Source organism: Elaeis guineensis, chromosome 2 (genome assembly GCF_000442705.2).
Source record: "Elaeis guineensis isolate ETL-2024a chromosome 2, EG11, whole genome shotgun sequence".
Lineage (NCBI taxonomy): Eukaryota > Viridiplantae > Streptophyta > Magnoliopsida > Arecales > Arecaceae > Elaeis > Elaeis guineensis.
In genome coordinates, this window is record NC_025994.2 from 87,065,630 (window position 1) to 87,091,633 (window position 26,004).

At 35.7% G+C, this 26,004-nt stretch overlaps 1 protein-coding gene across 1 annotated transcript; it reads left to right on the plus strand.

The window, feature by feature from the left end:
• Positions 1-801: 801 nt before the first annotated feature.
• LOC140855681 (cycloartenol-C-24-methyltransferase 1-like) lies at positions 802-6,210 on the plus strand. Its single transcript, XM_073252050.1, has 13 exons — positions 802-863; positions 2,282-2,382; positions 2,642-2,708; positions 3,711-3,784; positions 3,901-3,985; positions 4,083-4,138; positions 4,497-4,551; positions 4,646-4,693; positions 4,960-5,043; positions 5,146-5,346; positions 5,432-5,557; positions 5,665-5,762; positions 5,889-6,210. Exons 2-13 carry the CDS (start codon positions 2,300-2,302, stop codon positions 5,947-5,949), a joined length of 1,038 nt encoding a protein of 345 aa, XP_073108151.1. The 5' UTR covers positions 802-863; positions 2,282-2,299; the 3' UTR covers positions 5,950-6,210.
• Positions 6,211-26,004: the final 19,794 nt, after the last annotated feature.

The window sequence follows — 26,004 nt, forward strand, 5'->3', positions numbered from 1 at the left end:
AAAAAATAAGAACAAGATTTACTAACCATGATGTCTATTTTATCCAAGCAAAGCTGAAATGATGCGTATTAATTTTATTTAAGATCTATGCATCGGTGGTTGCATGCATTTATCAAAATAATATTATATGGCATCATGATGGGGAACAATCATCATTATTAGATTCGAAATTATTAGATCTAACCACCATATGGAACCGAGGGGCCGAGAATTAATTTCTTCTTCCAACCTGAACTCCGATGAATGTGGGATCATCAGGAATTACATGTTTTAAGGCAGTAGAGAAGCTCTTTTACTTCTGATGACTGACTACGTGGATGAATATTTAATTGCCAAGACAATATATATATATATATATTTTTTGATAAAGACTGTGCATTCAAACGAATCTAGTGTGAATACAGCCAAGACAATATTCGTGGACCCAGAAGACCTTTTCGCATGCAGTAAGTACTTTCCTTTTAAAAGCTAAGAATCGGTCTCGTCAGTCTTCTTTAACTGCAACCACATATAAGTCAGGCATTGTTTTGAAACGTATTAATTAGAAATCTGTTTAAGAAAATAAATATGTTCATATTATACTTGATGCAGTCGATCTCGAAATTTTTATTAGCTTACATATATCCAAGTACAGAATAATTACTGGAGTAAGAACCCAAAAAGAAAAGTCAATGCATGGAGTTGGACGGATGAGACCTCTTTCTCTCTGTACAAGTATAATTACGTACAAATCCCTCCATGTCCAAACCCCAGACTCTCTCTCTATAAATAGAGCCTGTAAGCCTCGCTCATCCCTTCACGTAGCCTCTCCTAGATCGTCTTGTTCCTTGATCCCCGGGGATAACATTTGTTTCGCTCTCTTTGTGAGGCCTTCTCCTCTCCCATTCCCTCCAAGCCGATGCTAATCCTATCTTTTTAGTCGCCTTTTTTTTTGTTCATTTTTAATTCTTTAGTTCTTAATGAAAGTTTAGTCTTTTTTACTTCAATGTTTATTTTTATTTTTATTTTTCAGATCAGATTTAGATGGAATATGAGATACGTTGTTGTCGACGTTATTCTTGTTGTTGTGTCTTTTCTCCTTTTCCGTTTTGGGAAAGAATTGAGTGAACGTAATCTCCGCGGAGAGGATTAGGTGCCGAAAACATAAGAAGTCTCCTTCATTTCAGCTTCCTTTCTTTTATGTCCTTTCTAACTTTTTCTCACCGAATATATTGTTCACTTTGGTTTTGATTCCAAGTAATACAGTTTCAGATACCCGCTTACTTCCCACCCAATTCACCACTCCGACCTGGCGGTAGGGATTGGTGTAGCATCCACAATCGCCATTAAGTCGGTCTGATCCATACGAATCTCAGTGCATGCACCTTCCACCATAAATCCACCTAACCATTAACGGATGTCATTTGGGAGAAGAAAAGAGCAGAGATCGGGTGGGAGATTTAGAGAGCGGAGTTAACGATTTTTAACTTGATATGTGTCCAATACCATCTTTTGTTACTTTCGTAAATATTATTATATTTTATCTAACGAATATAAATATGGATATGAATATTTTTCGCATACAAAAATTTATATTTATATTTATTTTAAATCGATATGGATATTATTCAGATATTAAAAATATGAATATAATTATGCATATAACTTAGATAATTAAATTTTATGATTACAGAATCAAAGTTGTTATAAGATAAATAATAAATTAAATTAATCACATATATATATGATTATATTTTTTAAAAGATTAATAAATATTATATAAAATTATATGTAGATTTCAATATTCGAATATAGATTGGATAATTGCCTATCTATATCCATATTTATATTTCTTTGATAGATATAGATACAAATACGAATATTAGTCAAATTCTCAGATTTTTTGTTTATATCCAAATTAATTTGCATACGAAATCGGATCCGGATGAATTAATATCCATATCATTTGATCTCTAGATTCTAGCCTAGTGTCAAGACAACAACACATGGAATCTTGATCTATACCCGAAGTAGCCTAGCATCGAGTCAAAAATTGCATGGGATATTGTAATATAACAAAGTGAAAGTGAGGTAAAATTACATCGTATCATGGTCAAGGGTATAAGTAAATACATGCAAGTAATTTTGGAATACATTTTTTTATATATATTTTTTAAATAAATATTTTTAATTGGAAACGAACAATTTGTATTTCTTTCTTCTTCAATCTTCAAACTTTGGGAAAGTAGATGAATTTTCCTTTTCAAGTCTCTCTTTTTTCTTTTAATTTGGTTTGAAGCAGGAATCTGGAGATACAGTAATGTCGAATTCAAGACCTCTGAGTTTTGTTACCAATGTGGGAGGAAGGATACAAAAGGAAGAAGTCAAATCGGCAATGGAGCAGTAAATTTCTCACCTTGCCATCAGTTTTTCTTCCATGACATGTCTTACTCTGTTTGATGATATAGAGAAAACCTTCACAAAATCACAAAAAAAAAAAAAGCTTCTCCCATTATTGATTTGATAATCCACAAATAAATTGACGTCACCAAAAGATGGTGCATTGAAGTTACTTCCTGGTGTTCACAACATTTTATTGGCAAAGTAGTTCTTGCTGAGCGCAACTACTTACAAATTGTGCATGCTATTTCAATTTCTCTAGGTATGAAAAGTATCATGACGGTTATGGGGGGGACGAGGAGACAAGGAAGGCCAACGCCACCGACGTGGTAAGACAATTTAGTTATTTATCAATTTTTTATCTATTTGTTGGATGGTAATTACAATACAACAATAATTAAATTCACTTTTGGGGATTTGATACACATTAAAGTCACTGCCAGCGTGGTGGACATTTTAAAATGTAATCCCATGGGTTTGAGCTTTATATAGTGACAGAATCAGAGGAATGTTGGCTTGCTGGCTTATGCAGCTGGATATTTCTCGGAAGAGAAGGTTAAAAAGCATAAATGCCCTGGGATATTGCTTGGCTCCTTATAGTTGAGCAAATCAAATGAAGGGATCTATATTGCGCACGAATCTCCTGCAATATTCTATATGGTATGGTGCACTATGCATGCCATCCATTACATGATAAATAGTACATGTATGTGCACGATCACATGCAGTCATCCATCGTATAATAATGGACGGCCGTATTATAAGATATATTATGATATTATAGAATATCCACACCTATTAAATTCGATCGATTTATGGGATCTCTTTTACTTGAATATTTAAACAAGACTTGCTCTTTTATCCGAGTTTTTTTTTTTTTATTCAAGAAAGATTGACCATCAAACATGTTTCGGTTGTCAAAAATGTTAAAACATGAAAACATATTTCTTGATTTTTTTTCCCTCTTCCAAAGTGACATCCAGATGCAACCATAGTTTTTTTTTTTAATATTCCAAAATTTGTTACTTGTAAAAGACTATGTAGTACTTCCGATTTAGAAATTGTTTTAATAAATAAGTTATACGCTAGTAAGATGATGCTTGTTTGTTTTGTGAGGGGATCTCTATTTTAATAAAGAAGCTTTTTGTGTGTGTGTGTGTCTCTAGTAATCCAATGAAGGGTTTTTAAAACATTACGAAGTATAAATTCATCTTTAATATCTTTAAGTGATCGTGGATTCAAACCTGACATGACACGGGAATTGTGGGTTTGTGCATACCTTCACAAAGTGTAACTAAATGCTTTTTGGGTATTTATTCGGTGCATTTCAGGCAAACAAGTACTATGATCTTGTAACCAGCTTCATCGAATATGGCTGGGGTGAATGCTTTCACCTCGCAACCAGGTTAGCAACTTGTACTTTCATTACTCTGAATTTACTATATTCGTCTTTCAAAAGAAAATTCTATACTATATTTATGCATCTATCATGATAACTGTAAGTAATTAATGTCCATGAAGATATGAAGGAGAGACAACTCGAGAAAGCATCAAGCAGCATGAGCACTTTCTTGCACTGCAACTAGGCTTGAAAAGGAAAATGAAGGTTCGAGCAATCTTTCCTTTTATAACTTACATGATGCCTCTTAGCAGCCAAGATGCTTTATAGGTAACATGCACCTCTATATTTGTAATTATTGTAGGTGCTCGATGTGGGTTGTGGAATTGGTGGACCACTGCGAGAAATAGCTAGATTCAGGTAACCTTTACCACTCCCCCTCCTAGTTGGTCTATATTTAGGTAATCTTCCCTCTTGTTAGCCTATATTATGTTCTATAGTTACATAACTTATTACATAGTTGTTATGTCAGAGAAATAATTATGGCTAGCTCCTGAAATTGGGGAAGGTCTTAAGGTTATACTATATTAAGTGCGATGATCTATGCAGACGTATACATAATCCCACGTTAATTATTTACTGAAAAGATATTGAATGCTTATATAGTTTAGAAGAATTCAAATAATATTTTCTAACTAATCGATGAAGTTCTAGGTTGTTATGCTAAAACACAATGACTGAATTGGCTGAGCTAATACTTTGCATTTAACTATTGCAGCTTAACATCCATTACCGGTTTGAACAACAATGAGTACCAACTATCAAGAGCCAAGGTTGTTATTTTTAGTATCAATCTGTCTTTGTTAACATCAACGTCCATTTGAAATTTGATAGTAATTATCTATGTTAACAATGTTTACCCCACAGGAGCTGAACCGGTTGGCAGGATTGAGTGAGTCATGCAAACTAGTTAAGGTACACTTTTCCCCTTCTTTCTCTTCTTTTTTTCACTATCACTATTTTTCATATTTCTGCACTTGTTTTCTGCTATATATCTGTCTATTTATGCTTAACCATTATCTCTTACAGAACTTATGCTATTTTTATTCCCTCTAATTTAAAGATATGCTTTTGTTATTAACATCCATAGATAAAACCAGTGTTCAAGAGAACCTCAATTAATATTTTGGTTAATGTCTTAGCTAATCTTCATGCCTAATCTTTGTTTATCAAATCTACAGGGTAACTTCATGAATATGCCATTCCCTGATGATACTTTTGATGCTGTATATCAAATAGATGCAACATGCCATGCATCAGATCTGGTATACTCCAGTGCAAATGCTTGTCTAAACATTTCTTATGATTTATTTTAGTTTGCATCACACCTTCTCCAAATACTTCTGATGCCTTTGTGGTTGGTATAGGTTGCCGGCTATAAGGAGATTTGTAGAGTACTTAAGCCTGGTCAGTGTTTCGCGGGCTATGAGTGGTGCTTGACTGATCAATTTGATTCCAAGAATGAAAAGCATAGGAAAATTAAGGCTGATATTGAACTTGGTTCCGGCCTCCCAGCAATAAGAACTACAAGCCAATGCCTTGAAGCCTTAAAGCTTGCAGGGTTTGAGGTAAGATGTCACACATAATATACTGGTCCTTAATGCTTTCTCTACATAGATCTATTTGAGACTATCTACAAATGAAATCTTACAGGTTGTGTGGGAGAGAGATCGTGCGTTAGATTCCAAAGTGCCATGGTATTTGCCCTTGGATACGAGCAAATTCTCCATAAGTAATTTCCGATCGACAGCCATTGGACGCTGGATTACGAGATCTATGGTAAATTAGCTCGTTACTGTTCTTATCGCTTTTATGTTTTTTCCCGTTACTTTCTTCCTTGAAATTGAAGTTTGGAGCTTCTTCCTTTTTCATCTTTTGTATCATAGGTTAGTATGCTAGAATTTGTGGGACTTGCTCCAGCAGGAAGTTTAAGAGTTCATTCAATCCTAGAAAAGGAGGCTGACGCACTCGTGGAAAGTGGAAGGTGAGTAAATATTTCGAGTTCACTTATTATAATTTTTGGATGCTCCCAATGTTCATACGTACTAGTGTTTGCCCACTTAATTACGTGTGATTGTTTCAAATGAGGTAACACGGCTAATTGATGCAGGGAAGAGATTTTTACACCGATGTACTTCTTCCTTGTCCGGAAGCCTCTTTCAAAATCTTGAGGAGCAAGAGGCCAAACGAGTCGTCTTTCTGAGGTTTGTCAGCTGTGGCTTAGCTTGATGAGAGCGAGGATTGGTTATGATTATATATGTATGTGTTTGTGTCCGTACGTATGTGTGTCTGTATATGTATGTACTTTAGTTGTGGCTGAACATTATGTCAGCTTCCTCCTTGTGAAAGTGTCTCTTTGATTCCGTTAGTATGTGACCTTTGTAATTGTTATCCGCAAAGAATAAAAGTGCTGAAAACCTCAAGTTGGACCATAGTACAAAGTTTTAGATATTTTGCGTGCATTCCTTAATACAGATTTGAAGTTGTGTATATATTCGAAGATACAAATGGCCGGAGGGTAGCTGGAGCAAGGGAGAGACGGATGGGTGACGACTGGCGCTGGCAGGAGAGATCGAAGAGGCGGCCTACGTGCCAGAAATAGGGATTTGGATCGTAAAAGGACCTTCCATCATCCTCTTTCTCTTGACTCTGATTGGGTGGGAGAGGATTCTTGTCTTACCTGGCTTTAATGACTTTAATGTACTTCACCTTCCTCATGGCCCACCTAGATCTGATTATCAAGGGGGAGTGAAAATGGCATGTCCGAAGTTCTCTAGCTTTAATAAAAATGTATTTATTAAATTATTTTTTTATTAAAAATATTATTATTATCAATTTATAATATTTATTTATATTATAAATTTATAATATTTATAATCTATAATTATATAAAAAAATTATATAAATATTTAATTGAATTCATGATTTTCTAAATTAATCATTAATAAATTAATTATATATATAATTAATTAATTTATAATTTAGTTTAAATAGTTAATTAATATTATATAAATAGTTAATTAAAATAATAAATATAAACAAAGAAATAGAAGATAATCTAATTATTTAATTAGAATGATAAAAATTATATATTAAAATTTTAATAATGATTAATAAAATTTAATAGTATATAATTAATAATATATATAAATAATATGAATAAAAAGGTAAAAAAATATTATAGTTTTATCAAAAAAATTAATAAAAGATAATTTTATCCATACAAAAATTTATCCTTCAATGCTCCATCTATTCTTCTAATTGGTGAATTAGTGTGGATGGGCAATTCCATCTTTTTTATCTATTTTTTTTATAATTTTTTAAACCAAATGGTGGATGGAAGTCATTTATCTTTTTAATTCGTCTATTCACCCTCTCATGATCCTAACCAAATACAATATTAAAAAAAATATGGAACGATCTATTTATTAAGCCAACCAACCCCAGCAACTAGGGTTCCATTCATCATTTTGGTCTTAATTCCAGACATCGATCATCCATCTTTAAAAGCTCGGCATCAATGTAGGATGCAGGTCCATTCCATCCTTCCCAGAGAAAAAGGGCCTTTTCACTCAAAATTGAGCCTATTTTCATGCAGACTTCGATCACTATAGGCGGGAGTGCTGTAGTAGCTTGGTTTGCTTTATTTACAAAGGTGTGGCCCATTCCTCTAGAATCTACTATTCAAAGAGGATATGGATGGTGGGGGTGCAGTGTACTTCCTAGGTCGTCCTGAATCAACCTCGATGTTATGCCTACTAAAGGGCACCAAGTTTAGCACTATCAAGACCTATCCAGATCAGTGTTCTGAGTGTCGCCTCCTCTAGAAGCAGGGTCTGAACTCCAGGTGCTTATCGCATATCCCTAGCACCGAGGAGGCTCTAGCCTAGACTTCAACATTTTTCTGGTCCTCTTCCCTTCTAGATCCCTCTTGCTCCATGCCTTTCATCAAGGATCCATGAGGGACCATTCTTTCAGATTTTTTGTAAAATTATGGTTGTACAGAGATGAAATTGTCTGCATAATCTGTTGATCAAGATACATTTGGACATCTTCGGCCTTCCATTGGATGCTTGGGATGCAGATTCTATTTGGAGGACCATTTTAGGTTTCAACAGGTCTCGCACAGTGAATGAAGATAGTGCCGCCAGGATCCATTGGATGGAGTGAAAATGGTATTGGCAAATTTAAAGTTTGCTTCATTTCAAAAGCAATCCCATCCACCTATGAGTCTCCTTTTTAGTTTAATACAAGATTGTTGTAGATAATCAATGCTAGCTACATCAAGAATGAGGCTTTTCTTGTGGAAACTACTATAGAACATGTTACCTTGCAACTCTTTATAACATTATTCTTAATCATCAAAATATCTTTGGGATCCTTATTTAGACTAGGTGTGCACACATTTTGGATTGAATTGGTTTTGGCACAATTTTCAAACTGAATCAACTTGAATCAAAAATTGAAACTGAAACTGAGCCGATCATATGGAACAATCAGTTCAAAATAATTCAAAAAAATCGGTTCAGTTCGGTTCATTTTATTAGGTTATCGATTATTAGGTTTCTATAAAATAGGTAGTTTATAGAATAGGCTAAATAGGTTGTTATCTATCTTAAGGAGGTTTTTGATTCATAATTGAAATCAGAATTGGAATGAAAATCGGAATAACCAAATTCCTTGAAGCATTTGGTTCATGATCGGAATTGGAATGAAAATTTAAATCGATAGAAAAGAATGGGGATTGAGTTTTAGATAGATTGAGCTATTTAAATGAGATAGGACTACAAGCTTTTTGAGACAATATGTTAGTTTATGGTTTAGCATTTATTTGTGTATATATACATACGCACAGGTCGTTTTGATATAAATCAGATGTTTCAAATTTGAACTAAAATCGAACTAGCTTTTTTTGTTTCTAAAAATTTTAAACCAATGCCGAACTGAATTTGAAAAAATCCAATCCAAATTGAACTAAAATTAGCAGTTCGAATCAATTTTGTATTTTAACTAGTTTGGCTGCACACCTAGTTGAGACTAAGTAGAGCATATTTCACATGTTTGTTTAAAGTGCTATGTGGCATCTAATGATTCAGGCTTTAATGCCAAAGATCTTCAGGGGGTATTTGGTTCGTGATCGAAATTGAAATAGCTTGAAATCGAAATTGGAATAATCAAATCCTATGAAGCACTTGGTTTGTGATCGAAATCAGAATCAAAATCGAAATTGAAATAAAAATTTGAATTCATAGAGGAGAGTAGGGATTGAGTTTTATGTAGATTTGACCATTTCTGTTCCATCCCAAAATCGAAATCAGAATAAGACTCCTCCCAACCAAACAGTTGGAATGAGAGTCACCCATTCCTATTCTGATTCCATACCCGTACTCTCCCCAACCAAGCACCCCCTCAATACTATTCAAGAGTTGCTTTACAGGCTGGCTTCTTTGGAATGTCAGGAACTAGAAGGATCTTTCAATCGTCTCGACTGCTACTTGATCATATTGGAAAGAAGGCTCATCGGCTAATGCTAGAATATTTTTGAAGCAGCCATAGTGCTAATTTAACTGGTTCTTCATGGCATTGGGAATCTGTAGCTCAATAAGCTCATCTCCTTCGACACCAATCCTAGTCTCTTAGCTACCCCGATCTTACAATAAAATTAAAATTAATTTTGATGGTTTTATCAGAGCAAGTAGCATGCTAGTCTTATTGTATATGATTATTTTGGTCATGTTCTCCATGACATTTCAAGGATTTTTTTGGCACTAACCCTATGCATGAAACTGAACTAAGAGTAGCATGAGATGGTCTAATGACTGCTAATTTATAGTTGGAAGGTGACTCCACAACTATTGCTCACTAGATCAATAGTCATCCTTTGCCTGATCCTATTCAGCCTATGCTATGTGATATATTTTGAATGCAAAGAGTCTCTAACCGTTTCCAGAGCTTCCAACATCACTAGGGAAGGAAAAACTAGCTAGCAGATTTGCAGGCCATTAGGAGAAGTGTTGCTGTCGATTTTTGAGTTGGCTCCAAGATTGGTGGGTCTGACGGTGCTAAATTGAAGTTGAGGTCAGCCTGAGCTGGAGTAAGCCAAAGTAGGTAGCACCAATCGATAGATAAAAAACTTACAAATGAAGTCCCTAAATAGAAATGTCTCAGGGGAGGATCCTTCGATACTCAAGTCAATGAATAATCGAAGAATAGGGAGCGACAGAGAGAGAGAGAGGGAGAGAGAGAGGAGTGTTTATGATGGGTTTGACTTACCTAGGGTCCCTTTTTTCTCTCTATTTATAAAGAGGGATTAACAGTCCTTTCCATACTAAGCAGTGGCCGTTATAGTAGGTGCTCGTGGATCACACCAACAGAAATCACATTCCGCATTTTGCATATTGGGCAAGCTAGTTGTTGCATGGATCCTCCTTGGTGTAGTTGAGATTGCCTTTTCTAGCTCACCATGATTGGAGGATCGATCTCCTTTTAGATTATGAGGCCTTATCTTATTGGGCCAACCTTTTTTTCATTTCATCGATGAGGTCAGGTCGGCTGGGTCTGACATTATATCCTCAGTAGTGGCCAACCTTATGGGAACCTTAGAACTGATCGAGGTCAGGATGATGCTCCCAATACTTGCCCCCCACTCTTGAGCCTGAGCTGAAATTGAGGTTGAGTGAAAGGAGTTAGGTTAGTGATTGAGGCTGAGTCATGTTTCATAATGGGATGGGCATGATGAATACGTCTTAATGGGTGAAATGGTGAGGCAACGAATGAGTTCCATGTGTTGTGACCCTACCTATCCAAACCATTGCTTCCATTGATCTGGGCCATTGGTGCGGCGATCCACGGGAGGTCATGTGCTGCATTTTTGGGACACCATCTGGAAGTCATCTATGGTGGCTTGGTGAAACATCACCTGATTGGAGCCACCTGAAGTCCTATAAATAGTTGGTTCCCCCCTCGCTTTCATTTTCACTGTTTCACTAAGAGGAGGTGCTGCCCTAGGAGATTTCTGATAGAGTTCTCCCTGATCACTGTCAGCCACCTTAGTCGGAGCTCCGTTTGGTCTGATCTCCTTGAGATTGTCCCTGAGGTCAGTCATCTCCAAACTATTTGGTCATTTTTCTTCCTTGGCATTCTCCGTGGTAGGTTAGCTTCTAAGCTCCAATCCTTGTAGGTTTTTTATCAGTGGTCTATTATTTCCTCAGCTCCCTTCTCTCTAGATGAGCTGATTTAGTACTTTGGCAGGGAGTTGGTCCTCGGACCATGGCTCATCGGATGACTAGGGGTCCCCGACTTGGGACCACGACCTATTTCAGATGGTTCCAAGGTGGGAGCAGGCTGACCTTTAGCCCTTTTAGAATTGCATCCGTCCTCCCTCATGAAAACCTAGAGGTCATTCACCTCCAGTTCCATGTTCCTTCTCAGTTCCAACTGGAGCTCACTGGTCCCAATGATCAGGTGGTCGAGTCCTCTTCAAGTTGGATCAGGCTATTCGAGGAGTCACTTCGGGTCAAGCTAAGGTTCCCCTTCCATCCCTTTATCATAGAACTCTTTAGATCTTTCTAAATTTTCTTGTGTTCAGTATCATCGAACTAATCATGACGGCTGATCATCATCTTCTTTTTGTTAGATGTATATCTTAGAAGTCAATTGGACTGACGCATTAATTATTTCTAGGACATAATTTCATACTTGACCTAATTATTTAAGACAGTTAATTACCATTCATATAGTGTATATGTCCATGAATCATTCAAAGAGTTAATAAGATGATAACATATATTCTCCACAGTTGAAAATTTGAGGTATGTGTCATTGATGGTTAATTTTTAAATTTTTTTCGATTGATGAATCATCACGAAAATGATGATTGATTCGATTAAATTGATGCATGGATCACTTTCTTAAGGTAGACGAGTCTCGAGTCTATAATGTGGAGATACTGGAGTGAGAGTGTAAGTATTTGTTAGAGAATAAAAGTACCAAACATGACCAACAGGAGAAATTACTTTGATGTCTACTCACTCATTAATGACTTTCTCGATGCTGTAGTAATATGAATGGTTCTTTGATCTGCGGTACCTCAGCTGTTCACAATGAGGTTACTATAGTTTAACTACACCATAACTCGATCTCCTAGCCATACAGAGTCTTGAGGTATATGTTGACTACAGTAGATTCATTATAGGAATAGAGTATACATCTAGATGAGATCTATCGATCTTAGTAGAAAAAAAATTTATGTAATTCGTGAGATTGAATTCAGAAAGTCTTCAGTCGAAGCAAGTGTAAATACTAAAAAAAAATTTTTACAAAAATTTATAAATGAACTCGAGTCGAACCAATCTTGTATATGACAGATGATAGAATTTGATGAATTTTTCATAATTTTTATCTAGTTAGGACTCATGATAGAAGAACTAAATCATACGATAACTATATCTAGAAGTTTATTACTTTTATTATGCTAGATTACCACTACATGCTGCTAGACATTACTGGTAGATTGTGGTGCAGAAATAAAGTGATGCCAAGAGAGAGAGTCTTAGGGAGCTTGGACTAAATTTAATTGGCATGGAGAAGCCAATTGGTTGCCAACTCTTGGCTAGCCCAATCATGGCTTGACCCAATTAAGAGTCTAACTTAATTAGATCAGTCCAAACAAGGACCTAAACCAAATCTTATTTGATTTTAAGAGTTGGGGTTAGCTATATGTTCTAGCATGCCTATAATTAACCTAATTAGGATTCAATAATCCACAATCTAATCTAATTAGATTCTTGATCAATTTTTTATATGTATATTGGGTTTCACATCTAGTCAGCAGTAGGTCTAAGTACATATTGACCTAATTAATTAGAACCCTTCTAATTAACTTAGGTCCAGTACATGTTAACCCAAGTTGATCAATTAGAACTCTTTTTAGTTGAACTATGAATTAAACTCTTAATTCATAAGAATTTACAAGACAAGATTGACGTTTAGCAATGTATCATACCTTTTCAAAAGATGTAAAATTTGATGAAAATATCAAATATATACTTCAATGGTAAGTTACTGTGCAATTCAATCCTTCGATCATTCTATATCCCCAATATGATTATGGACATGCAATCATGTCAAGTCTAATTTTATATTCATATTTTTCTCAATCTAATAATGATGATTCGATTAATAAAATATTAGAAACTCTTTTTAATTTTCATTCTATTTTGATCAAAGACTTTCTGAATCAACATATGATTAGAGTATGTAGAATACAATCTTCTCTTACTAGAAGTGATTGATTTCTTATTGACCTACTCATAATCTTTATGAGTATTTCATCATATCTAGAATATCTCATTCATATCTTTATAAAGTCATACTAGGATATGAATCAAAATACAGATCCAAAAAATATAAGGTACTATCGTGATCTCAAGTCTAAGAATCACTTACACAACTCACACTTTGAGAACCATCTATTGACATACAAGTAAGGCTCTATTACATGTTCTCTTTATTGATTAATTTAGTAAACTCATTCTCCAATGAGCATCTACATTCTAGTATTAGTGTCTCCATATAAGTGATTATGAGATCAACCACTTTCTCTATTGAGTATACATAGGATGTGCCAGTCTTTTCAGAAATATTGATTCTCGACTCAATGATCCTATGACTGAAAATATTTCAGATTAAGACTTTCAAGATTTTAGGTATCACTGGTATGATCTCATCATGATCCTAAAATTATTGACCTAATCTATGAGGTTCATCGTAATTTTAATTATTATAAGATGTAGCATATGATGAAATATAAAGCCTTTAATTTATAAAAATATCATGCACATGAACAGGAAGATCAAAGAAATCTTATCACATTATAAATTACGATGGACTTGTAGAGTATTATTCTTTCATTCTTTCACTTGCATTAAAGCCAATCGCCTTTATATTATATACCCATACAATCAAGGTGGTAATTGAACTGCTGTTGCGGTAAAGCCTTAGTGAATGGGTTTGCTATATTATTTTTTATATCTACTCGTTTAATGATTACATCTTATCTCTCGATAATCTCTCGAATGAGGTGGAAGCATCTTAGAATGTGCTTGAATTTTTTATGAGACCTTGGTCCCTCTGCTTGAGCAACGGGTCCAATGTTATCACAATACAGTGGCATTGGATATTGAATTTCATGTATCACTCCTAATTCAGTGATAAACTTCTTCATTTAGACAGCTTTTTTAGTGGCTTCACTTGCAGCTATATATTCTGCCTCAGTAATTGTATCTATTATAATCAGTTACTTGGAACTCTTCCAACTAACTACTCTACTATACAGAATAATTAAAGACATACCCTGAAATATACTTGCTATTATCCAGATCTGAATGAAAACTAGAATCAATATATCCTTCTAATTTTAAGTCAGATCCATTATATACTAGAAAAATATCTTTAATTTTTTTTTTAAATACTTAAGAATATTTTTCACTACTTTTTAATGATTTTTTTTAAGATCAGTATCAAATCTAAAAGAAAATTATCCTACAAGTCAATCGCATGAGTGATGCGATAGGACTTTTCTTATAAACTTCTAACTCATGTAATAATATTATTTATTTATTAATAAAATATATATTGATTCACCAGTATAGCTACATCTTATTGTGTTTAAGATTATGATGAACCTCATGAATTAGGACAATGATTTTAGGACTATAAAGATTTTATGCCTGTAAAACCTAAAACTCCAAAACTCTAATCTTAAACATTTTTTATCATAGAAATATTGAGTCAGAGATCAATATTTTAGATAGACTGGCACATCCTATGTATGCTCGATGGAGAAAGTGGCTGATTTTACAAGTCACTTATGTGAGATACTAATACAAGAATATGGGTGCTTATTAAAGAATGAGTTCACTAAATTAACTCATCAATAAAAAATATCTTATGGAGCTTTACTTGTATGTCAAAAGATGGTTCTCTAAATAAAAGTTGTATAAATGATCCTTAGACTCGAGACCACCATAAAATCTTATGTATATGAATTCATATTTTGGTTCATACTCAAGCATGGCATTAAAATATGTACAGAATATTTTGGATAGGATAGAGTGTGTATAGAGGTTGTGAGTCAGTCAATAAAAAATAGATCATTCCTAGTAAAAAGAGATCTCATCCTATATAATCTCATCTCTAGATGACTCGAGAAGTCTTTAGCCAAAATAGAATGAAGCATTAAAAATTAGAAAAATTTTCTAATACTTCATTAGAGTCATCATTAGTTGATGAAGAATTAATGAGAAAATATATTTGAGTGTGCCATGATTCCATACTCATGAACATATTCAGGATGTGGGATGATCGAATGATTGAATTATACAAAAACTTATCATTGAAGGGTATATTTGATATTTCTATCAAATTTTACATCTTCTGGATGAGTCATGATATGTTACTAGACATCAATCCTGATTTATAGGTTTGATCAAATTAAAGAATTTAATTTGATCGTCAATTAGAAAGAGTTTTAATTATTGAACTTGGGTTAACACGGTTTGGACCTTAATCGATTAGAATGAGTCTAATCAAAAAATTAGATCAACCTACATCCAGATCTACTGCTAGCTAAATGTGAAATCCAATGGATCATACATATAAAGAAATTGATCAAGAACCCATTTGATATGGTTGATTGGAGTTTTGAATCAAATTGGATAGCCGGTAAGCATGCTAGCACGTATGGCTAACCCTAGCTCCTTGAGAGATCAGATTTGATTTCAAATCTTGCTATTTGGCTAACCTAATTTGGTGTGCACTTGGGTAAGGTTGAGCCATATGGAGGCAGCCCAGAGTGAGATACCTCAAGCCTCATCCACACTAAGAAATCAAGAGTCCAACTGGTTAAGGACTCTTGGCGCTAAAAAGAAGAGGGGTGCATGCCCACTCTAGTTTTGGCATGTAGAAGGACCAGAGTCCTTCTACTTTGGGCTTTAGACCCATGTGGCTGAAGATCAGTCTCTTATCCTCTTGAGAACCAATTTTAAAGGATGAATAAGCCTTTTAGTTGGGTGTGGAAGCCTTGGATCTTGGTGCGTATGCGCATGAGAAGTAGATCACATGAAGAGTTGCATGAAGAGTCCTGCTTTTGGTAGAAGGAGGTGCCCCTTATCTGCTTATCTTATCATTTGGAATCAGATTCGAATGCCCTTGCCACATGGCAATTTTTGGATGAATCTGATTTCAGATGAGATGCCACATGCATCCCTTTGCTTTGGTGTACGCATGGGAAGGCAGGAATCGATGTATCAACTCTGATGAGTCCTACTTAAAGACTCTCAGATATCCGATACGTTATTGTGATATAGCTTTTCAGATGATGTGTGACTTTTTATTTGGTACCCCCTCTGGTTCTATAAATAGGAGATGGCAGATGGATTGTTCATTCAATTCGTGCAAGCCTTATCCACTCCCTTTGTCCCTCTCTTACAACTCTAGGTCTTTAGGATAAAGTTTGTTCTTTTAAGACAAGCCTATTCCTAATAGGACAAAGTGTTTAAGAGGTCCTAAAAAAGGAGGTCAAAGCTAGAAGAAGGTTCTGAGAGGTTCAAGGAGGAGGGTCTAATCAGTTGGAGGTTGGTCGACTTCTAGAGGCTAGAATTTTTGAAGCTAGGTTAAGGAAGGGGCACTATCCTTGGATCGGTTCTTGTGTGGATCACCATGGGAGGGCAGATACTTGTGTGCCTTGTAGAAATAATTTTTCACCAAATCAAAATTCAAAAGGTATGCTTCCCAATACTTCTTGTGGATCTATGGTTTGATTAGTATTATCAAGGGTTTCTGAGTATTGGGGTTTTGATGCCTTGAGGTATTTTGAATGAAATTTTTTAAATACCAGTTCTTTCACTGTGCCATCAAAGCCTACCTTGATAATACAATCAAAGGTTAACATGTTGTGTTGATTGTGATCTGCTAGGGTTTCGATTTGGTTCGAATCGGGCCAAGAGTTGAATCTGATTAAACATCCAAACCCTAATCTATCTTAGAGATATGTTTAGACATATTGATTTAAATTATGTTATCATGATTTAAGTATGCTTATGCATCATTGTGAAGAATTTAAAAGATAGGATGTGTATGAGACCATAAATTTCTTGAAAAAATTATATTAAGTCATAGTGATAGAAACCAAAAGCGAACTGAGTTTGGAGTTGATTAATCGATTGGTGTCTAGAAAAGTATTCAAGAGTGGTGGTTACTTAATTAGAACCATTGTAAAAGCACAGAAAGCCTCCCACCAATCTTACACTTATCTGATCAATAGGATTAATTCAGTCTGAATCTGAGATGCTGAGTATTAAGAAAAGAATATTTTTATGATAAAATTATTTATGATAAAAATATTTTCATCATCACTAAAGATATTTACAATGATAAAAATATTCATTACAGATAATTTAATATTTATGATAAAAATAATTTTTCATCATAAATAGTCAAGTATTATCGATGAAATTTTTTTTTATCATAAATATATATTATTTATGATGAATATTTTTATCATAAATAATATTTTATTTATTTTAATTTTAAATTTTTAAATATTAGTGATGAAAATATTTTCATCATAAATAATTTAAGTATTTATGATAAAAAAATATTTTTCATCACCAATAAGATTATTTTCAATGCAAATATTATTATTATCAATATTTAAAAAAATAAAAATTTAAAAATCATAGATTATTTGTAAAAAAAATATTTCATCATAAATAATTAAATATTTGAAATAAAAAAAATTCATCATAAATACTTCATTATTTATGATAAAAATATTTTCTTCGTTAATAGTTAAAAAAATTAAAATTTAAAAAAATAAAAAAGTACTAATTATTTATGATGAAAATTTTTTATCATAAATAATTAAGTATTTATGAAGAAAAAATTTATATCGTAAATACTTAATTATTTATGATAAAAATATTTTTATCATTAATATTTAAAAAAATCAAATATTTAATAAAATCAAAAGTTGCTTATTATTTGTGATAAAAATTTTTTATCATAAATAATTAACTATTTATAATGAAAAAAAATTTACATCATAAATATTTAATTATTTACGATAAAAATATTTTCATCATCAATATGTAAAAAATTAAAAATTAAAAAAAAATATAAAATTTAAATTTTTAATTTTATATAAGATAATTGCATCTATTTTTTGTAGCAGTTGTATACATCTTTTATCTTTTTACATGATAAAGAAGCAAATGTGAGTTATGATCTAGATTGAACTTTTTGTATGAAAAAAACATATGAAAGTGAGTGATATTTGCATATTAGAATGAATAGATCTTTTTGAATGAAATAAGCTATTCGTTTACTTGCGATGTAAAATTCATCTGTTTATCGCTGTCACTGTTACTAGTGATATCAATGAATCTTTTTGATGGAGTGTCTGTCTTAAGCTGTATGAAAGGAGCCTCTTTTCTTGCAGAAATTATATAGTTAAGCAGTGCATTCTAGCATGACTTTCACGATCTCAAAAGATATCGTACTTTCCGCATCGATCGACACTTAAATGTATCTCTGTAGGAGTTTCAATTATGAGAAGACAAACAATACGAACACTCATCTTCCTAGTAATGCAAAGTATTAATATGAGTTTGTGCTTTATAACATAACTTGCACTACCTGTAGATCTGCTTTGATTCTGATTAATTGTTAGATCTTTGATACTCACATAATTTCACTTAAAATTTTCAAACTCGATCCTCACATGCATGCAATATACGAGTTTCTAGACCTCTAACTTTCTATCTCTATCCTATCCTCCAAATCTTAATCTTGATAGAATTTTTTCGTGATCTTTGAATCACCATGATATTTTCTACTCCGACTTCTAGAACGAGGACTCCAAAAAAAAGATGAGCTCCTTGAAGATCGAAGACCTCAAAACTATCGATCTCCTATAGTGCTCATTCTATTACAGAAGCCGAAGAGCTATTTTTATAATAATTATTAGTGACGTAAATTAAACTTTTTTTGTTAAATTTTTTGGATAAAAAATTTTTTTGAAAAAAAAATTAAATTAATTTTTTTTATGAAATTATTATTAGGAAGATTTTTTTAGATTGAAAAAATTTAGAGAATTTTTTTTTAATTATTAACGACATAAATCAAATTTTCATTATAAATAGTATTTAAATTTTTTTTAAAAAAATTTAAAAAAATTATTTGTAACATAAATTTATTTTCTATTGACAATCATGTTTTAAAAATATTATTTTAATCAATTTTTATGAAAAAATTGTTAATAAAAAAAATTTATTAGTGACTAAAAAAATTTTCATTGGTAAAACCATTTTAAAAATAATTTTTTTATTTTTTTGAAGAAAAAATTGTTAGAGGGAAAAAAAATTTTTGACAGTATTTTTTAGCGATGAAAATCATTTTTCTGTTGCTAATACCCTTATTAACAATGAATATTTTGATTTTCATCACCAATAATTTATTTTATAAACTTTTTGGATGAAATTTTTTTAGAAGAAAAAATTTTTTAGTGGAAATATTTTTGACAAAAATTATAGACGATGAAAATTAATTTTTATTGCGAATAAGAGTATTAGCGATAAAAATTTTTATCGTTAATAGTTCTTCATTTAATAAACATCAAGTCGACATCGCTTCCATCATCGGCGACTGCGAAACCCTCCTCTCTCTCTCTCTAAGAGCTCTCCTCCATTTTTTTCCCGTGAAACTCTTCTCTCCCCCCACTCCCTCCGAGCTCTCCCCCTCTCTCCCTCTCCCTCTCCCTCTCTGGCTCCACCATCGCTTTCTATGGGCTCTGCCGTCGCTTCCATCAGGAATCACGGATGATGCCTCTCCGGCTCCACCATTGCTCACCGTCGCTTCCCCCTCAGGTATGATCTATCATTGCCTTTTTCTTGATTGATCGGGCCACCGATGAGCGACGTCCGATGCCATAGCATGGAGCTGTCGGTGGGGGGAGGGGGGAGGGGGTAGGATCCGATCGTGGGGAAGGGGGAGCCATGGGGTGCGAAGGAGTGACGCCATTGGGGGTGGAGGGGGGGCCGTGGGGTTTGTCAGGCAGGGAGGAGGGAGGGGGTGGGTCGCTGGGTTCCGTCAGGTGACAATGGGATGCAGGTGCAAGAGCCGGGGGTTGGGGGGACGGCAGTGGGGGTTAGGGGGACGGCGGCGGCTCAAAGGCGGTTTGGGTGCCATGGGATTAGGGGGATGGCAGAGTGGGGGGCCGTGGGGGCTGGCGGCCGAAGGGCGGAGGGGGTTGCGGGGGGCTGAGGGGCCGGAGGGTGGAGGGGCTTTTGTGGGGTGGCAGTGGGCGGCATGGGGGTCGGGGGCACGGAGAGCAGAGGGGGTGGCACGACGAGTAGGGCGAGGCCGTGGGTGGCACGTCGGAGGGGGGTGGGTGTGGGTCGGCTGTCGGTGGAGGAAGGTCGATCGGGGTGGGGAGAGAGGAAGAGAAGGGATAAATGAGGGGGAAAAAAAGAAAAAATAATCAAATATTAATCAAATATTTTATTATTTGATTAATAATAAAATATTTTTTTGTTATAATTTAATACATATTTTTTTTGCTTGTTATAATTTAATACATATTTTTTTATAATTTAATGCATATAAATATTATGATTATGATTTAATATTTTAACTTGGATTAGCCGAATCCTTTAGTAAATTTTTAATGCATATGAACTGTTCGATCCGAGATTCGGATCGGTATTCGGTTTGGATTCAGATCGTGATATGAATTAGATCAAGATCAGAATCTGGATCGAGATCAAGATCTCGATCCGAGTTGGGATCCAGATCGAAATCTGATCAGGATTCAAATTGAGATCCGCATCAAATCTGACACTACGGGAGTGGGGGTCATAAAGGCTAAGTTTGAGCGGCATGAGGTGGGTGACGGTGGCGGCGCCGCAGGAGTGAGGGTCATGGGAGCCTAGTCCAGGTAACATGGGGTGGGTGACGGCACCGGCACCGCAGGAGTGGGGGTCACGGAGGCCGAGTCTGGGCGGCACGGGGTGGGTGACGGTGACGGTGCCGTAGGGGGTGGGTCAGGCCACGGGTGGATGATATTTAGAAAAAAAATAATTTTTAAGAAAAAATATTTAAGATAAAATATATTTAAGAAAAAAATAATTGTTAAGAAAAAATTTTTAAGAAAAAAAATATTTAGAAAAAAATATTTTTAGATAAAAAATATTTTAAAAAAATAAAAAATTATTTATTATATATATAAAAGTTAAAATGCGAATTGAGTCGGGATCAGGGGAGAGGGGGGTTAATTGATCTAAACCCAATCGAGTCGGCTCTGGACCGAGCCAAATGTTTGTCCGAGCCCAGCCCGATGGCCAAATGGGCCCCATTTTTTGGCTAAAGCCCGGCCTGAATGGTTTGGGGTCGAGTTCGAAGCCCGATCCGATGGACCTCGGGCTGACCTGATGGGCCTCTTGACAGCCCGATGGGCCTCCTAGTGGCCCGACCCACTTCCAGTCCTATCTGCGAGACTGTCTTTACGATGCTGCTTTTGATGAATTTGAAAAATGAGGGAGAGGGAGCAGAGGATATTCGGTGCGAGATTGAGTTTCGTGTTATAATTTTATGTTAATATTATTTTACATGTTCAACTATTTATAGTTTATTTTGTATTTATTACATAAATTTTTTAGTATTACTGTTGAAATTTATAAATTATTTTATTGTTCCACTAGCACAATGCACATTACTTTTGCTTATTATAATTTAATTATTTTGTATGCTATTTTATATTTTTTTATTTATTATAATTAAATATAAAAAATATTTTTATTTTAAAAAAACTCTACTAAAATTTTTGATGAAAAAATTTTAATACAAAGTTATTCTTTTTTGATAAATTAGAAATCCATCTCTGAATATATGTTTCGAGATGGTAGTTAAATTGCATTGAGCCATAGATTTTTATTCAAAATTTGATCTTAATCGAGATCGACTCTTGAATATCCTGTATTCAGATTTTTTGAAAAAGTAATAATCTTATTGTTGTTAATAGTTGATATTTTATTTTATTATGTGGTTGTCATCAGTTATCTATCCACTGTTCTCTGGGTATATGGTGGATAGAATGCGTAGGCACCATATTCACATCATATACTTGGAGAACTATGGAGAGATGCTGTCGAAATTTTCACAATAATAAAATAAAGTATTGACTAATAACAATAATAAGATTATTACTTTCTAAAAGGGATAGGACCACACCTATTAATAATGATTTGAAATAGATAGGATTATACATTTTTACTTCATTACTCTCCACACTTGTGTTCTTTAATATGTACTATTTTATATAAAATGATCTATGTCTGGATTTGAATCAAGATTTAGTTCAAAATCTGGGTCAGGATTCGGTTCAGAATCCAGATTGGGATCCAGTTCGGATGAATACCACTAAAAATTTCTTTATTATTTATGATTTTTATGTTTGTTGTTAGATGGATATCAACAAAAGTTGGATGAATGCCAGAGGTATTTTTTTTCTGAATATCAAAAAAATGTTTGAGATTTTATTGAGTTTGCATAGCATAAGGCTGACAGTACTAGTCGAATAAAGTATCCATACAAGAGATGTGTCAATATGGTATATCATCACATAACACTTGTTGAGGAGCATCTGCTATATTATGATATAAACAAGAAGTATACTCACTGGATATGGCATGGAGAGAGTGATCCGAATGAAGTTGTACGCAACGATGATGATACTAAAGATGATAGTGATGCTACTGAACCTGTCAAACATGGTGATATAGGAAAACTATTGAATGATTTACATCAGGGTGTTTATTCAAATGTACGCATAAGTACTAGTGCATTTGAAGGCAATTCTAATCATGAACACAATATCTGACTTGAGATAGAAAAAATTTCTGAATAGTTTGCAAAGCTTATAAGAGATGCACGAGAGCCACTCTATCCAAATTATGTAAAGTTCTCCAAGTTAGAGTTTTTAATAAAATTACTTCATATTAAAATCATGAACCGATAGAGTCAAAAGTTATTTGACTAAAATTTGACATTGATTAAAGCAGCTCTTTCCGATAGAGAGAGACTTTTAAAATCATATTCTAAAGCAAAAATATACATACGAAAATTGGGACTTGACTAAATTCCTATACATGCCTACAAAAATGACTGTATACTATTTTATAAGAATAACGAACAGGCAACTGAATGTTCGAAATACAGTGAGTCTAGGTACAAAATTGATAACAGAAAAAGAAAGAAGATACCTCAAAAGGTTTTGAGGTATTTTTCATTGATTCCAAGACTTCAAAAATTGTATATGTCTACAAAGATAGTTGAAGAAATGAGATGGCATCATGAGCAATGGATTTTGGAGGAGAATATATTTAGCCACCTGACTGACTCCATAGTGTGGAAAGACTTCGATGCAAAGCATCTATACTTTGCGAGTGACCCGCACAATATCCAGCTTGGTCTAGCGACAGATGGATTTAATCTCTTTGGCAATTTGAGTACTTCCTACAGCATGTGTTATGATCCAGGTGGTGTGCCCAAGGCCCAGGGGACCAAGGCTAAGGCCAAGATCCATCATTCATGAGGGCTTCATGGAGGTTCTAGGGCTAGTTAGGCCCTAGGTTGAAAGGCTGTGGGCCTTTCGAGTTCTTGAGGTCTAGGTTATGTGGGCCTCAAGGGACCAACTCTTTATGGGCCAGGTCTGGGCCCAGGATAGGTGAGATTAGATCGAGTCATGGGTGTACATGGGCTTGGGTTAACCTAATCTCCCATAGAGTTGGTCAAGGGAGTTTTAGATTTGGGTCACTTGACCCGGTGTTTATATATACATGTACTGTGTATAGGTTGGATTAAGCCAAGAAAATAGACAACTCTTTCTCCCAAGTCTCTCTCTCTCTTCTCCCTCTCTCTCCAGCTCTTCTCCATGCCCTAGGAGCAAGAAACCCTAGGGTTTCTTGCCACCAGTCCATAAAAGGAAAGAGAAGAAGGGGAGGCGCTAGCCCCTTCCCCCTTGCAGCCGCCTACCAGATCTGCTCTCCCCTCTCTTGCAGGCATCTAAACACCAGATCCAGGATCTAAAATCTCTTGAGAAGAAGTTGGTACAAGTTTTTCTCAGATCTGGAGTTGATCTGAGGTCGTTTGAGGCACAGGTGAGATCTCCATCAACAGATCTACAAAAAGGCTGCAGTAGGACAGATCTGCGAGGTCTGTCTCCATCTACCTTCTTCCCCATCTAGAATGCCCCGATTTGAGATCTACAAATTGGAGGACCTCGGTCCAGGTCTGATCTGGTTGGATACCAAATCTTGGATTTTTTAGAGGTAGTTTCAGAGGTGTTCTTCATCTGGAACGAAAGACTGATGAAGAAGACAGCAACCAGGCAGATTTTGTCAAGGGCCTTGGATCGTATCCAGACGACTCCAAATCTATTCGTTGCTGGTTCTGCTGCACCAAAGGTCCGTGGGAGGAGCCAGGAGCATGCTCCAATAGTGGTGAGGAAGCGGTTCCAAGCATGAGAAGTTGAAGATCCCAAGTGCTGAAAATTTTCAGCAAGGTACCATCAAGGTATATTCTACACTTCTTGATTTTATATTGCTTGTTTGGCTTGGATCCAGTCATGGGCAGTAATATGAAGGTCGATTTTGAGAAGTTTGATGGTAAAAAAATTTTTTTCATGTGAAAAATCTGGATGGAGGATCTTCTGGTGCAAGCAGATCTGGATCAGGCTTTGGATGAGAAGCCTGAGGGAATGACAGATAGACAATGGGTATCGTTGGAGAAGAAAGCATGCTCGGTGATCAGAGGATGTTTGGCGGATGCGGCGTTGTATTCGGTGCTGGAAGAAAAGACCCTGAAGGGCCTTTAGTCGAAGTTGCACACCATGTACATGGGGAAGAATATGTGCAACAAGCTGATGCTGAAGAAGAGGTTGTACAGTCTTCAGATGCAGGAGGGATCTAATGTGATTGGCCACATTCAGAGGTTTGACCAGTTGTGCACGGAGTTGGTGAATATCGGGGTGAAGCTGGATGAGGAGGACAAGTCTTTATTGCTTCTATGTTCGCTGCCCGGATCATATGATTCTTTGATGACTACACTGCTCTACGGTAAGGAGACTCTGGAGTATGAAAACATGGTCTCGGTGCTGAGGTCGAATGAGCAGAGAAAAAAGTTGACCAGAGATCGGGCTCCCCAGGAGGGTTTGGCAGTAGGGGAGAGGACAGGTAGAGGCAGAGGCAGAAGCAAGTCCAGGGGGCGGTCCAAGTCCAGGAAGGGAAAGAAAGAGGTGAAATGCTTCAAGTGCAAAGAGTTCGGGCACTTCAAGCGAGAATGTCCACTATAGAAGAGCAAGAAGGGAGAAAGAAGTGGCTTAGAATCAGTGAGTGCAGTTGCTGGGCAGCAGGTGGAGGATGATCTACTTGTGGTATCAGATGGTCACAGGCATTACACAGATGAGTGGACACTAGACTCTGCGTGCTCACATCACTACACACCACGCAGGTCTTGGTTTGCTACATATACCAAGACAGGTGAGGGATCAGTGACTCTAGGCGACAATCATCCTTGCAAGGTGGCTGGGATAGGGACAGTCAGGGTGAGGATGTTTGATGGGATTGTGAGGACATTGACAAATGTAAAGCACATCCCAGAGCTGGAAAAGAATCTAGTGTCACTAGGCTACTTGGAGCGCAGTGGATACAGCTTCAGCAGTAGGGCTAGAAGCGGAGTACTGAACATCTCCAATGGAGCTATGGTAGTGATGAGAGGCAGGAGGTTGGACAATAACCTCTATCGCATGGAGGGATCTGTGGTGATCGGAGAGTCTGATGCAGCAGCTGCAGCACAGGACCAGGAGGGGGCTTACAGGATGTGGCACTACCACCTAGGCCACATGGGTGACAGGGGGCTGAGGGAGTTGAGCAGGAGAGGACTCATCTCTGATCTGGAGGATGGTGCTACAGAGGAGATCTGTGAGCCTTGCCAGATGGAAAAGCAAAGAAGAGTTCAGTTCACCATCAGTACAGCCCGGAGTGCAGCCCCTCTGGAGTTAGTACACACGGATGTGTGGGGACCAGCTTCAGTTTTAGCTAGGAATTGGGTCAGATACTTCATGACCCTGATTGATGATTTCTCAAGGAAGCTCTGGATTTACTTCATGA